Source organism: Limanda limanda, chromosome 16 (assembly GCF_963576545.1).
Source record: "Limanda limanda chromosome 16, fLimLim1.1, whole genome shotgun sequence".
Classification (NCBI taxonomy): domain Eukaryota; kingdom Metazoa; phylum Chordata; class Actinopteri; order Pleuronectiformes; family Pleuronectidae; genus Limanda; species Limanda limanda.
This window is the reverse complement of record NC_083651.1, coordinates 22,861,100-22,877,262: the sequence shown is the minus strand read 5'-3', so window position 1 is coordinate 22,877,262 and position 16,163 is coordinate 22,861,100. Positions and strand designations below refer to the sequence as shown.

General features: G+C 40.6%; 1 protein-coding gene across 1 annotated transcript; it reads left to right on the top strand.

The window, feature by feature from the left end:
• Window positions 1-646: 646 nt before the first annotated feature.
• Window positions 647-7,461, top strand: LOC133022158 (uncharacterized). The gene is made up of 4 exons (XM_061089186.1): window positions 647-695; window positions 6,082-6,240; window positions 6,544-6,639; window positions 7,153-7,461. Exons 1-4 carry the CDS (start codon window positions 654-656, stop codon window positions 7,459-7,461), a joined length of 606 nt encoding a protein of 201 aa, XP_060945169.1. The 5' UTR covers window positions 647-653.
• The last annotated feature ends 8,702 nt before the right edge of the window (window positions 7,462-16,163 follow it).

The window sequence follows — 16,163 nt, the reverse complement described above, 5'->3', positions numbered from 1 at the left end:
ACATGCGATACAGATCTCTCTCTCTCACGTGAGAACTTGTCCTTCTCTCTTTAGTCTGTGTATATGTCACTTGGAGTCTGTCTTTGTCTCCAATGATAGATTGGATTCAGCTGCTGTAAAGAAACTGAAAAGTAAAATCCATGATCCTGCCAATTATTCGGATTCCCTCCAAAACTTTACGGGTTCTTCCTCTGGTCATGAGCCACTCATCCCGAAAATGGCACTGAAGCCAGTCGAGTAGTTTTTGTATAATCCTTGTAACTAAAATACAAACGCAGATACAAATATAACCACCTTGGTGCATCATGGTCTTTATGAGCAGCAAGAATAACTGTCTCAAAGTTCTTTATGATTCTTACACTCAGTTAAGCAGCATTAACACCTACACTGTAAAAATGGTAACTAGTAATTGTTGATCTCATAAGAATTTTCTAATTAAACTGACTCAGAAATAAGGCTTTGCAATATGCAATCTATAAAATCTTGTCTGTCCAGCAATTTTCTCTCATTGTTGTCCTAACTACTATTTTAAATCAGCACAACAAGGATTTGTAAATTTTTGAGCAGATTTTTGAGTTAAATTGGGCCAACTCAGTAGATTCCAGTTCCGGTTTTAACGGCTCTCTGCTGAACCTGAGCGGGACATTTTCTGGATGGACAACGACGTGGAGCCCACAACAATTTTGCTCAAGAAGGTATGGTAAGTGCGTTTTTACTTTTATCACATTAAATTACGTTAGTTCTGGCATAGACTGGCATGTTTATAGCACTTCTGCTGTGGTTAAATTTGTTAAGATAACCCGTTTTGTATTTTGCCCATGCAAACGCGAGTGGTCATGCATACGCTTTCATGGGGCAGACACAGTGGCGGCTGGTGACATTTTGGGGGGAGCACCTCCGTGCACCTCCGAGACGTCCCGGACCCGGGTGCACCTCCAGGTGCGGGACCCGGTCCCGGTGCACCTCCAGGTGCTCCGGGTCCCGGGACCTCCAGGTGCCTCCAGGTGCCGGACCGGCGCCTCCAGGTCCGGCACCTGGAGCCGGACCGGCGCACCTCCAGGTGCCCATGCAAACGCGAGTGGTCATGCATACGCTTTCATGGGGCAGACACAGTGGCGGCTGGTGACATTTTGGGGGGAGCACCTCCGTGCACCTCCGAGACGTCCCGGACCCGGTCCGGGACCTCCAGGTGCCGGACCGGAACCGGGTCCCGGTCCGGGACGTCAGTTGCATCCCGGACCAGGACCGGGTCCCGGACCGGGACGTCCCCTCCGGACGAACTTTAGAGGCTAATACAGACTAAACACAGAGGAGCATTTTATTCTCTGCAGCATTATGTGTTATCAGAATCGGTCAATAATTATGGAGTTATATTTCCACATTTCTATGATGTCATTTACTGTATTTACAGTTGAATGAATGATGCTGACTGTGAGTTATGAGATTATAATACTGTATTTGTGTCTGTTGAATATAATGCAGCTAAATAAAAACATTGTGAACTACTAACAGCCTCATAATTAACGTCAGAGAATTTTTAATAATATGAAAATGCAAAGTTTTATTTCCTGCATCAAAATTTCAAATGCACAAACAGCAGACTGCCCTCCTCGCATAATAGCCTAGCTCTCAAATTTGAATGTATTTATCCTGTTTATAGTCTAAGACAGACGGGCTCTGTTTCACTGGTAGAATTTATATGCTTATGGACAAATGACTCGTAAGATCTGGATCTGTTTAGTGACTCAGAAAGATTTGAATCCCTAAAAGGATTCAAGTTTGACATCTGTAGTTGTGTTATAAATTACAGAGACTGTTGTGAAAGTGATTGTAGCAAAACTGACTTTGTGTTATATGTGTCTCTTGTGTTTCAGAGGTGGATTTCATGCACTGTAAATTTTGCAAATTTGAAAGCTCCAGCCAAGAGACTCTTCTCAAGCATTTGCGGCTTCATCACGGACAAGGTGCACACTGGCCTTGCATTCATACAGACTGTGTTTGTGTATTTAAAACACCTGGAGCGTTACGATCACACATCTCAAGATCACACTCAACAGTGAAATCCCATGAAAATTTTACATTTCAGTGTGAATTGTGTGATTTTAAAGAAATTTGCAGTGAAAAAATTTTTTGGAACCATCTCGGACATCATTTAAAGAAACGAGAAACTGTACAATGTCCCTTTCTAAGGTGTACCTTTAAAACAAACACTCGCCCAACCTTCAGTTCTCACAAAAGTCGAAACCATAAACATTTTACACTTAAGGATTTCCGAACAATAGCAAGAACTGTTACTGAAGATGAGATAATTGATGATGAACAATCTGATAGTGAAGCAGGGACATCAGCTCATAATACTGTGAGACTAAATGAGGTTGAAGATAGTGTTGAGGATGTAGATAGTGAGACTCTTGAGCACAAATTAGCTTCTCTCTTTTTGTCTATGCAAACTGTGTTGCATGTTTCTCGAGGTGCAACACAAAAGATTGTAGAAGATTTGCATAATCTGCTGTCTTTCTCTAACATTCAAACTTTGAACAGTGTCAAAGAGATCCTTTCAAAACATAAAATTGAAGTAAATGATTCTGTTTTGCAAGAAATTTCTAGTGCTATAGTTCAAACTAATCCACTCATTTTAACAACATTAGAGAAAGGATCCCTATCTACAGATCACCGAAGGAATATATATTTCAAAGAGCACTTTCCTGTTATTGAACCCACAGAATATCTGTACAACACAGCCCATAAAAACTAATTTGTATATATATCAGTCACCAAAGTACTTGAAACTTTACTTGGATGTTCAGATTTTTTGGACAAAATTGTATTTGATCAAAGAGATTTATCTGGTAACTTTAAGTCTTTTCAGGACGGCAAGTACTACAAGGAGAACAAGCTACTGGGACAACAAAACATCTGTATCAGTTTGGCATTATATATTGATGATTTTGAAGTTTGTAACCCACTGGGCACCTCTAGAAAAATCCATAAGATTACTGCAGTATATTGGGTAGTTCTAAATTTACCAGTCAGGTTTCGATCGAGTCTCACTTCAATTCAGGTAGCTCTCTTGGGTAAAAGTGTGGATGTCAAACAATATGGTTATGAAAAGTTTCTTGAGCCATTGCTTAAAGACATAAAGTGTCTAGAACAAGAGGGAATTTTTGTTGAAGTTGTGGGTCAGTTTGTTAAAAGCACTGTATATTGTGTTTGTGCTGATAACCTTGGTGCACATGGTCTTGCAGGCTTTCAAGAAAGTTTTACTGTTGAAAAGTTCTGTCGGTTTTGTTTGATAAGTCGGGACCAAATTGCAACCACTGAAGTTAATGATTTCCAATTGAGAAGTGTTGAGCAACATAACTTGTTTCTGGAAGAGCTTAGGCAGAAGTGCGTTAAAAGTGTTAATGGGGTTAAAAGTGAATGTGTCCTGGGAAAACATCTCCTGTTCTTTCACCCAATAACTGGATTTCCTCCAGATGTTTTGCATGACCTTTTTGAAGGAGTCATCCCTGTGGAATTGTCCTTATGTTTGAAAAATCTGATCTCAAAAGGCTTTATGACATTTGATGCATTAAATGACTGCATAAAATCATTTCCCTACAAGTATTCAGACAAAGTAAACAAGCCTCAAAAAATTCCAAAAGCAAGCTTTGAAAAAGGAACAATTGGAGGTAATGGGCATGAAAATTGGACACTGCTGCGCTTACTTCCTTTTATAGTTGGACGTAAGATACCAGAACAGGAGCCTGCCTGGGAGATTTTGATGGACCTCAAGGAAATTGTTGACATTGTTGTGTCAAACTGTCTCTCTGAGGAAGCATTGTGTTATTTATCTTGTAAACTACTGGATCATCGCAAGTTGCTCACCAGTACCTTTCCAGAGTTCAGACTGAGGCCAAAACACCACTTCATTGACCACTACCCACAACTTATTCGCTGCTATGGACCTTTAGTGGAATTGTGGACAATGAGATTCGAGGCAAAACATAGCTTCTTTAAAAAGGTTGTCCATGACACTCACAACTGGAAAAATGTGCTGCTCACTCTCTCCTCAAAACACCAGCAGATGATGGCCTACCATCTGGACAGCGGGAACCTTTTCAAGCCAAAACTGTATGTTGAAAATGTGAAAGTGGTCAGGGTTTCAGATCTGGATCCATCAATCAAGTGTGAAATACTGAAGAAGTACCCACATCTAGACAGTGTGTCTCTGTCTAAAACAATTCACCTGCATGGGACACAGTATGCAGCGGGCATGATTTTATCTGCTGGACAGTGCAGTGGCCTCCCGGAATTCCATAAGATTGTGAGCATTCTTGTCATTGCAAAGGATGTGGCATTCATTTGTAAAAGACTGTCTTCCTGGTACGTTGAACATTTCAGGTCCTATGAGCTTGAATATCACACCTGTGCAGACCTTCTTCTTCTGGATCCAGATGTGCTGACGGATTACCACCCTCTAGCAGCATACACAGTTGGTGGAAAGCTTATGGTGACCCCAAGGAAGTTCATTCTCCATTAAAGCTATTCAAAATGGTATGTTCTTTTCCCTCTCCTCTGCTCTCCTCCTCCTCTGTGTCTCCTCTCCTCACTCTCTCTTCTCTCTCCTCCCCCTCTGTCTCTCATCTGCTCACTCTCTCCCCTCTTCTCCTCTCTCACCACCCTCTGTCTCTCCTCTCCTCACCAACTCTCTTCTCCTGTCCTCTGCTCCCCTCTTTCCTTTCCTTTTGCTTTTCTTCTCTTCTCATTTGGACACTAAATTATTTGTTAATCAAACATAATCAGCTGATAAATCTCTCTCCTCTCTTTTCAGACTTTGTTACTTCGGGTCGTTCTTTCTACCAGAGAAGCCCGGCGAATCCAGCTTCCTGAAGTCCCAACATCTGTGGGGCAATTTATTGATATACTGAAAGAGAGACTTGAACTTCAAGGTGATTTCTCACTACAGTTTGAGGATCCAGAGTTTGGAAATGCACTCTGCAACTTAACAGAAATGTCTGAATTACCAGCTGAGCGTGCAGTCTTGCATATAATGTGGAACAGTGATTCATGTCCACTTGACCAATCCACTAGTTCAGTCTCCTCTCAGGACACACTCAGTGTTCACTCTGAAGATTTTAGGCCTAGTTGGACTGATTCTATCCAGAATAATTTAAGGCAAGTCGCAGAGTGGCCATCTCCATTTCCTATCCCTAAGTTTGCATATGATGTGGAACTGAAATTGTGTAAGGCCAATGACACATATGAAAAGTCAAAGAAGGGCCTTGCAGTGACAAGAGACATGAAAATGGAGATACTGGATAAAATTGCACAGGCAATTTTTGAAATCAAAAGCTACCCCGAGAAAGATGAGCTTGAGTCAGTTGCCGCTGCGCTGGTTCATAAGTATCCATGCCTGAAGGAGCCAAGTGGCATCACAGGCCATGAGGGATGGAAAACAAGTATCAAGTACAAACTTGGAAACTACAGATCAAAGCTTCGCCAGGCAGGATGCAATGAGGTAAATGTGAACAGGAAAAGAAAAGAGGGGGGTGAAGATGACAGCCCGTTCACCCTGAAGAAGCCCAAACGTGGAGAGGTCAATCATGTGCCAGATTATCCACAACACCATGATGATTCTACACTTGAAGAGGAAAGAGTTGCTCTGGTTGATGAAATGAAAAAGAAGAAAAGGAACATGACATTGATACAGCAGAAGATGGAGCTGACGTTTTCCCTCAGGCGGAGAGAAGTCGTGGAGCGTCAGCCTATGGTATCTGAGGTCCAAGAGAGGTGGCCTGCGCTGTTTTCGTCTCAGGAGGTAAGGATGTCCTAATTTATTTAGCAATTGTCTTATACAACTACATTGGCTTTTCTTGAAGAAGAACAGTATCTACTGGGGAAATGTGTCAATTCTGTCTTGCCAGTGTTACATTTAAATCTATGATCCATTTGATTCTGTGACCTGTCCTAATTTTCTTACCCTAACCATCTCACTCCTATGGAAGCCCATTTCTTCCAGTTAAAGAAAAAAAAATCCCCATGCTTAATTGAAATTGCAATTACAATTAATTACAATATTTTGTTGATTTTCTTGTTTAGATATCTGAAGAATTTCGGCGTATCACCAGCAAAGACCTCCTGGGGACTTTTAATGCATCTCTTGAAAGATTTGGACCTGGCCTGCTAAAACTCTACCGGACTAAGAAGGGTGGTTTTGGCCAAGAAATGGAAGACCTCCTTGATAAACTCGATGATCAGGTGAGTGAAGTGCTCCTTTGCCTGGCATTTTTAGAAGAGCATGAATATACTTTCTTATAACAGACACAGAAAAAGATGTTGGCTGCTGTAAAAACTACCTTAGTGGATATGCTTCAGTAAAAATGGATGTCCGCAGTCCTTCCTTTGTGTTTTGGTGGCATTTGGTTTAACAGTATTTTAATTTGTTAAAGTAAAGTTGTGTGTGCTTCATCTTCAGTACTATAAAAGATTTCTGATTTTGCATTATGTGTATGTTCAGTACAGTACTATACTTATTGAAATACTTATTTTCTTACTCTTTAGACATCTGACATTGTTACACACAGAAAGACAGCAGCACTGAGAGGCTTGCCCATTTTCCTCCGCGAAGATACCAAAAAGTTTTTCATGAAGTGCTTGGTAAGTACTAGTAACTGTAGCAAAAAGATAAATACTTCAGGCCATGTAGCTAATTCCTCATTCTCATGAGATGTTTTAAAGTAGTAGTTCATCCAAAATGGAAATATACACCTCCCCAGTGCAGTTTATCAGTGCAGTAATCATATTTCTCTGATTTGTTCATATTTTCATACATTGTTCACACTAACTTTTTTACAATTCATGTAAATCAACCTCCTTTTCACAAGTTGTACTTCTAAACTACTAAATCTATTTTCAGCTATTACGTCAGCTATGTTGCCATTGCTTCATCAATTTTCTTTGGCTGTCAGGTTCCAGTGTATAGCTGCCCATTTTCTTATGCCTTTTTAACATTTCAACTGTTTTTAGCCGTTATGAAGCCAATCATATCTCAGCCTACAAATTATACTTTTCAGCTTTAGCACGGTCCTTCTCAGCATTCACACACATTTTCTTCAGAAAATGCTCTTTCTAGTTTGTCAAGGCTCAAATGCATCTGTTATTTTTCCTCAGGACACTGACATTTTGGCACCAGTGCTGGAAGGGGCGTCTGTGGCCATCCTCACCATCCTAGATGACGAAGCCGACATCTCACATGCTCGAGACCATGCAGTTGTTTTGGAAGGGGGCATCGTGCTGCATGAAATGGAAAACCTCTCCTCTGCGTTCGCCTACCTCTTTGGCCTTCTATATGCCCTCAATATAAATTACCCCAAACAGTTGAGGTATACATTTGAAGCCATCCAGACTATCTTTTTTGAGCTTGGTGGCTCTCGGTGCTCCCAGCGCACAAGATCTTTGAAAACGAAACTTTTATTTTGAATACACATTGTGTATGTGTTTGAATACACATTGTTTATGTGTTTAAATATACACATTGTTGTATGTGTATGTGTTTAAATATACACATTGTTGTATGTGTATGTGTTTAAATACACATTGTGTATGTGTATGTGTTTCAATATACACCTTGTTGTATGTGTATGTGTTTAAATATACACATTGTTGTATGTGTATGTGTTTGAATACACATACACAATGTGTATGTGTCTAAATATACACATTGTTGTATGTGTATGTGTTTGAATATACACATTGTGTATGTGTATGTGTTTGAATACACATTGTTGTATGTGTATACAAAAATGGTTAGTCATTCAATTTGATGTTGCGAACTAATTTGAGAAGAATGTTTTTTTACAAAGGCGCTTAACCCGCCTGTTCAAAATAAATAAAAAAATATAAAGAAATAAAGAAATATTTCAGATAACATTCAGCTGTACTGTGTTTTATTTATTATCTGATTATTTATACAGATAAAATGTATGTTTATTCAACAAGAATATTTGTGTTTGGTGCATCTAGGAATATATGCCATTGAAGGGATAATTGTACGTTTATTCAACAAGAATACCTACGTTTAAAGGAGGTACAAATGCATGACATTGAGGGGCATAATTGTTTATTAATTCAACAAAAAAATCTGCGTTTAGTGAAGGTAGAAATACATGGCATTCAAGCAAGAATTTCTTTATTAGTCTCACATGATTATCCTAATTAGGTGAACAAGAAGATCCAAGTTGGCAGAACTCTTTGCAGAACTTGAAAACCTTAGTTAAGTCAACAACAGCAGGCAAAAGTTGAGAAAACTCAAAAATCTCTTGCATCATGTTGCCTTGATATTTTACGTTTTCTCAACTTTTTCTTTTTTACAGTGTACGTTCCAATTAAATCCAGAAGAAGAAACATGGAGAATCACTGAAAGTTCCAGTTAAGATAGATGTTAGTGGGCAGACACCGGCTGTGTTATCTGCGCTTCATTAGTTTATTATTTCATCTCCATTAAGGTTTTTGTTTTGAAAGGCATTGAAGGTAAATTTGAATGTTAGGTCAAGTGCATAACTGAGCAACACAGCATGCCACAAGCATTTGCGACTGAAGGGATCGTGTTCAGTACGTTCACATTTTCAATTACAGTGAAGTTACTTATTTTATACCTGATATGTGGAAATCTGCGGTCTGATATATGAATAAGAAAATCAACATAAAAAGTCATAGAGAATATTTATCTTCAAGTTGAACTTATGAGTTCTTCTTGGTTTAGTTTGCCCACATCCTCCCCCTCACTCATGATGAGACAGTTCAGCAGAACTCTCTTCTTGTCCATGTCAGCTCTGCAGCGCTTCTACAGCTCGGGCCTCTGGTGATGATTTGGATTTGCCACAACAATGTCCTGCATTAGATTGTAAAGCAGTTGCATAGATTTCTTTGATTCCTGTTGAAACGAGTAATATGTGATTAAATGTGCTATTCACAGGTTGAAACCTGGAACAACAATGGTCATGATGTTTATTTTGTTATTGTTGTACAATCTGAGACCAGTAGATCTTTGCTGTGTTTAATGTTAATTCAACATCCAATGTGTATCGTATTAGTCGCATCCACTCCATCAGCTGTGTGCAACCTTTCGCTTCAATTTCACATTAAATACTGTATTGCCCTTGACTGTGATAGGAACATTAACTGGAAAACTTGTCTGCGGAAGATGTATTCTCAGTATTTGTACCTGTCAGAGCTCCAGGTAAGGGTTAACACAGCCCGGTGATCTGGTCTCTCGTCCTCAGAAAGCTGTTTATCATCAACATGGCATTTCAATCAGGGGAGACACAGTGGATAAATAAAGATAATTGGTTATTATACAGAAGATGTAGGGATAATAAATGTTTGGCCTGGAAAGTCTCAGACGCTCAGACTCAGGAGGAAGATTTTAATCGAGGGGCTTCAGCCCTGAGCAGCAGCATAATAAATTCCCCCATGGAGTCCGGGCACTGATGGTGGTGGTTGAAGACTTCTGATGAGGCTGATGAAGTGATGAAGCAGATGAATCTCCGGAGGCGGTGGAGGGGCATGAATAAATGCAGCATCTTTAAACAAGATCAGGTCGACACCTAATACGTATAAAGCTGGAACGTGTGTGGTCGAAGTGAGAAATTAAGGAAGTTGTTAAAAACTGTTCTGGTACCGCAATACCACAGGAGGAACTCCCAACACTTGGCCAGTCGGATGTGTGTTTGTGTGTGTGTGTGTGTGTGTTTATAGATGTCGTCTTTGTATTTGCAGCAGATGCCGTCCAGCATCTATTTAATTTCTGGCACCAGTGCTGTCCTGCTGCCCAGCTCAGGGAGATCCACTGGGGAGATAGAGATTGACAGCAGGTAGGAGGTTTGTGGCGAGGAAGTCCCTGCGCCGTCCTGACCACCTGCAAGCCAGCCTGTCAATCCAACATCCAATCCCATTAAGTCCACAGTAAGACTTGTGGCTTCTGCTGGCCCCCCACGACCTGCAAACCCACAACAGCTTATCTGGGTTTAGTTTTATCTTTTCCAGATATTCGAGGGGGAAATTGAGCCGAACACACATTATTGCAATGCACTGATTGCGTATACTTCTATCGTCTCTTACTCATCGTTGGCGGAAGTTATTTCTGTGAAGACCGCCATTGAACAAAGTGGATTATGTTCTCCTGTGCAAATTTGAAAGTCTGCCTTTTGAAGAGGAATTTGAGCAAAAAACGCTTGAGTGCACGCCTGCAAGAGGATAATGCCAGAAACCAAGCTGCTTGTTAAAATAATTGTGGCATTAACGGGGAGTGGTTCGCCAGGAAATAACGATAACTGTGAGTTTGTCCCAAAAAATGTGCTTCTCGTATCCTCGTATCCACGGGAACTGTGCATGGTCAAGAACAGACTCTCATCTTCTGAAGGGTTTCTGGGAGGGTTACAGAACATGAAAGGAGCAGGAGTGATCTGACAACTCGGATAAATTGGGCTTCCTCAGCAGAGCAAATGCAGCTACTCTAATTGACAGCACAGCACTGTACAAACAGGGAAGTGAGCAGACCACCAGCAAGTGGAGGGGAGGAGGTACCTTTTGTATTATCAACATTATTAAACTATTAATCGCTATAAATCACGGTATGACAAATTGTTAAATTGTGTATTCTGTCCTGTCAAAAAACACAAAAAAAGGAGAAAGCTTTAGAGCAGTGGTTCTTAACCTGGGTTCGATCGAACCCCAGGGGTTCGGTGAGTCACTCTCAGGGGTTCGGCAGGGGTCAAGACACACACAGTATAGCCCGGTTCACACTGGCAATATCTGGCCGTTTTTGTTGGCCGTCAAAAAATCGGCTGCAGACAATTTGGCAACACACAATTTTTCTTCGCCGTGTCAGATTACAAATATTTTGTTGCTTAGTAAAAATTAGTTACATAAAAGAAATTCAGCCCACTCGTATTATTCGTGAAGTCCCCCTCCGCTTGGCCGTCATTGGCTGCAGCTGATCACGCCACATTGCTTATCTTTGATACCTCTGCTGCTTGGTGCGCTCAGTAGTCGACTTGTGGCTGTTGTGATTGTACGTCATTCAGCAGAGCCAGCTTCAACAGCAACTCTTCAGAACAACAACGCCCTCAACGTTTTGGTGACCCTTGAGATACTCACACCGTTTGTTACAACTTATTTTTGCGAGCAATACTTTTCGAGGATGGTAGACATGAAAATTAAGAAAAGGAACAGACTTTGTTGTGAAAATGATATGAGAGTCGCACTTGCCAAGGTGAAGCCGCGCATTTCTGAAGCTGTATCTGAAAGGCAACAGCAAAAGTCACATTGATTTGCAATAAATATTATTTATTATATTAGTTATGTTTTTGTGTGAAATTCCTGTTTGTTGGTTTTGTTCTTTGAACACAGTGATTTTGTGTGCACTTGATGCATGGTTAATTTTGTGCACTAACAAAATATATACCTATGTTTTGAAGAAATAATATTTTATTTGTCCAATTATGAAGGGTTCCGTGAATGCACTGATGAAGCTTGCAGGGTTCAGTACCTCCAATAAGGTTAAGAACCACTGCTTTAGAGGGTTCCTGTGTCGAGTTTCAGTCAGTTCAATTGGTGGTAAAGTTTGACATCAGATTTACTCTTTGAGGATATTGATATTTTGTAAATGTCACGGGTAACGATTAGGACTCAGACTGGGCCCCCAAACGCTGTTAGAGACGATCTACATAGAGGGAGCTTGTCAGGGACCATTCAAAAAGGCTCAAGGACAAGGTGTTAAAAAGGACATTTTCTCCTTTTAATATTGCAACTGTTCAAAAGTTGCTCGCAAGTTCAAAAAGTACATCAATTCTGTGTGACATAAGAAACGAGAAAAGAGCTACAAAATGGGCAGTAACTCAAAAAGAGGTCACCTCAGCAATAAAGAGGTTTAACTCAAACAACCTGACCTGCTCACAAATGACACAGGGAGCTTACAAAGACGTTGACTAGTCCTAGACAGTCACAAATGTTGACTGTGCTAACTACTAAAATTAACTAACCAACAAACTTGTGTGTTAAGCAAACGATGAAGAAACCATAAAAAGATAGGATTTGAAAAATCTTAAATCAATGTTCCTCCCCTTACTGTTATGAAAATACATACTTTTTTTTAAATTTATATATTTATTTCTGCAACAATGAAAGATACCTAAATTGTAGAATTAATTTGGAACAATAATGGTACAGAGGTGCTATTTGCAGATGGGTGAAAGACGGTAATCTCGGTCCTTGTTCTACTGTGTGCACATCTCCACCACAGCATGACAAGCATTTTCTCAAGAGCACTTGTTTATTCTCAACTCGAGACTGATCTCATCCCGTCTAGGAGAAGAGAGGGAAAGATAAAAATAAAAAGCTAGAGACAAGCGGAGATTGTTTGATTCGGACAAACAAGCTATTTAACCTGTATCAAGAACACACAATGAGGCCTTGTCTGATCTATGCTTCAAGACAAAGCGTTCTGCTGTGAAATATAGAATAAAGAATGTAGAATACAACATTTATTTGATCCGTGAACCCTTTTCAGAGTTCAGTTAATGCTGCGCTAGTGTGAACCCGAAGAGAGAGCTGGGACTGAGAGAGGAAACCTAAGACATTAGCAAGGCTTTCTCCGACCATCCATCAATCAGGGTAGGCCATTAGGTAAGGTGGCAAACCACAACCACAAACTGTCAGGTTCTGTAAATGCAATCAACACCAACTCATGCAAGATTAACAACAGAGGGAGGGAGAGCGGAGGGAGGTACAGCAAGGGAGGCCCCGAGTGCATCTCCCGATAAAGACTCTATGAAGGATCAGCTGTCTACGCCGCCGCTGATGTAACACTGAGACCCTGTTCCCTTCTCCAGCACTCCTCCTCCAAGCATCACGGGTATTATAGAAAACAGATGGCGCCTGTCTGTAAATGCATCCTGGCTGATGGCGACCATGCGGTTCAGCCGCGGTGTTTCAGTGTTTCCGTTCTTGAAACCTTTCCGAGGGGAAGAGCTGCGGTGAGAGTGGAAACAAAGTCGGTGTTTGAGTTCAATCCAACTGAACCAAAGATCCATAGATATTCTTAAATTTAAAAGCAGTTAAGTCTACCTCAACAATTTTTGCTTTTGTGCCAAATAGAGGAGAAACGTATGATAATGGCTTTCGATTTCCTTTAAAGACAAAATCAGTGTTGGTCAGATTGTCAGACTGATTGGGACTGAACTCGAGAGACCAGCAGAGACATCATAGCCACTGCATGGACGGAACTTGTATTATGAGAAATTCCCTCCATGTCCCATTTGCTAACATGGATGAGGTGGAGTTTATGACCTATACTACAGCCGGCCACCAGGGGGATATGAAGACGTTTCGGCTTCACTTCCCGAGAGCAGTCATGTCATCCATCTTTACATCAAGTCTATGCACCGAGGCCAGACTGCACACTACAGTGACTCTTTGTCGCCCCTTGAGATGCAAAGCGGTATAACACAACAGGGCTAGCCAGTTAGCATGCTATCTAGTTCTTATTTAACATTAAAACCGTTACATTCTGTTTATAATCTTAGTTAATGATTTAATGTTTTAAACTAATACACTTATAAGTTGACAACACCGGTGTCTCTTTTCATTAGGAAACAGGTCGAGGTAGGAAAAGGCACAGGTGTCAAAATAAAATGAATAGTCGTTATGAAAAGTCCATTTCGCTGCTTCAGTTTCAGGGTCCTGGTATTTAGCAAGCTGGCTCTCTGTCATATTTTCATGGATTACCGGGACATCCAATAGTGTCACAATTTGCCCACCAATTAGTGAACAATCTACTGTAATGCAGGCAGTGTCACATTCAGTGCTACCTCATCTACTGCGATGAGATGTATAATACATTTTAATATAAGTCTAGCTTGTGTGCATGCATTGGCTCTGCAAGGCTGTTACCTTGTTTTATCAGCTTTTAATAACCTGATGGTCTGATGATGTTTTTCAAGTGAACATTGAAAAAAATAGTTGTTTGCTCTTGATGAAAGGATTAGATGCTCGTGTTTTACTTTCCAGCTCGGAATGGAAAGGACAGAAAACCCCAGAATCATGTTTAAGCCATTTATTTTTACAGAGAAAACATCATGGCAAAATCGATTGGTAGGATTTTGGTTGTCGATAGAGCAGCAAGTGTGAAGAGTAATTGTAGAATCTAAGTCGTACAAATACCAATTTTAGGTAATGATGGGTATTAAACTCCTGTTCAAAATATCAGTACAAAAGAGTTTGATGTTTCGCGCATAGTTAAAAGGACTTAGTTACCAAAGTTACCAAACCATTTACAGTATAATTCTGCCTTCCCAGCAGTACTGGGAATTATTGAATACATAAAGCTTAGATTAGAATAGAATATTGTTATAATAAAAATAAAGATAATATTAATAAAACAGCACTTTTCTGAACAATATCACACAGTGCCTTATATTGAAAAAACAACAGTGGAACATGATCATTAAAAAAAGAACAAGAAAACAAGAGAAAATAGAATAATATGAATAAATATTATTAGCCAGTGGATACAAGAGCCAATGCAAATTTTTTGGAAAAGCTTTCATAAAATCCATAGTGTGGAAAAGCTTCGTCACCCTTTGTTGCAGGTTGAGACCAGCAGGGCTCCATCCGTGGATCTCAGCGGTCGAGAGGGTTCGTTCCAGGTCAATAAATCTGAAAGGTATTTGGGTGCAAGGCCATTTAAGCCCTTGAAAGTGAGCAATAGAATTTTAAAATCAATACAAAATGCAAGAGGGAGGCGAGCACATGCAGGGTAATGTGGTCCAGCCTGTTTGTCGCAGTGATGAGCCGGGCAGCAGCATTTTGTATTAATTGAAGACGATGGAGGGAGGCCTGAGTAAAGTGCATTAAGGCGATGGAATCATTCATTCAGACTTGTATCTCGTGTTTGATAGGGATGACGACTGAGATCCGAAAACCATGTAGTATCCCCACGAACTCAGCAGCTGTCTGTCTGTCTGCTTGTTAATGTTGGAGTAAGACCAAAGACTGACACTTTTAAAGGAGCCTCCCTTTAGCAAGTGCCTGCTTTATTTTATTCATTACTTACAAGTCTGGTAACTTTCCAGGATAATGTAAAGCTTCAAATACAAGCTGTCTCTCTCCCGTCCCGCTGGGCATTTTGCTTCTTCCCTTCCAGGACAGATCAGAGACACAGCAATAAAACCAAGCCTCTCCCTCCCTCCCTCCATTTCTCAATCTCTCTCTCAATACAATGTATAGGCATTTATATAAAGAGAAAGTGCTGCACACATGCACTGTATGAAGTGCTATATAAGTGCAGACCATTCACCTCATATACTCGCGCTCCAAAGTTGTCTTAAGTCCTATTCACCACATGTATGGCTGCCAGTCCAGTTTTGAAATTGGGGGAAATGTCAGTGAAAAACTTTTTATTTGAACACGTACATGGGAAAGTAGAGAAACCTGCTGTGGTCAGTTACTTTTTTTCTCCCAGAGCTTATTACTTGTAATGCTTCAGCTGCTTTCAGACATTGGTGACATTTGTAACACAAGATGGAATAGACAAAGAATAGATTAATCTCAGGATGAAAAAGAGGTGGCACACATGTGACATCCTGCCCCCCCATCGCCTCCATTCACCTGAGTGCTCCGGAGGTTTCTGTGTTGTTGTGAATACGTCCGAGTGGAGAATCTCCTGCTGTGTTGTTCGTGTGCCAAACACAACCCTCCATTGTGTGGTCGTCCTCCAGAGTTCATGTCTGAAACATTTTCTGTGTCTGGGATTTTTATATTTGTTCAACAACGGCAACTACAATCTGCAGAGCTTTTAAAAACTCAAAGTAAAAAGCTTTTCACTTCCCCACCGCCTCAATTCTCAGTTTTTTTTTGTTTTTCTTGGCTCTTTGCTTTCTCACCTCCATTGTCCCTGCCTACTGTACTTTTTTTCTCTCTTCACATTTAGCGCTGATTAGACTGCACATGACATCATTGAGTTTTGATAGAAAATTACAGACTCGGATCTGGAGCTCAGCGGGCACTTATCCGTGTAGAACCACGGCGCATATCAATAAGCCCAGGCAAAGAGAAAAAGAAAGAAAGTAAAATTCCTTTCCCGAGGCCCACGGCTAATATTCTTCATTACGAGGCTGTTTTGA

Excerpts from the sequence above, each read along its gene's own strand:
- LOC133022158 (XM_061089186.1), top strand. The coding sequence starts at position 654 with ATGGACAACGACGTGGAGCCCACAACAATTTTGCTCAAGAAG. Across the intron at positions 696-6,081 it reads CAACAATTTTGCTCAAGAAG|ATATCTGAAGAATTTCGGCG; the intron begins GTATGGTAAGTG and ends TTTCTTGTTTAG. Across the intron at positions 6,640-7,152 it reads AGTTTTTCATGAAGTGCTTG|GACACTGACATTTTGGCACC; the intron begins GTAAGTACTAGT and ends ATTTTTCCTCAG.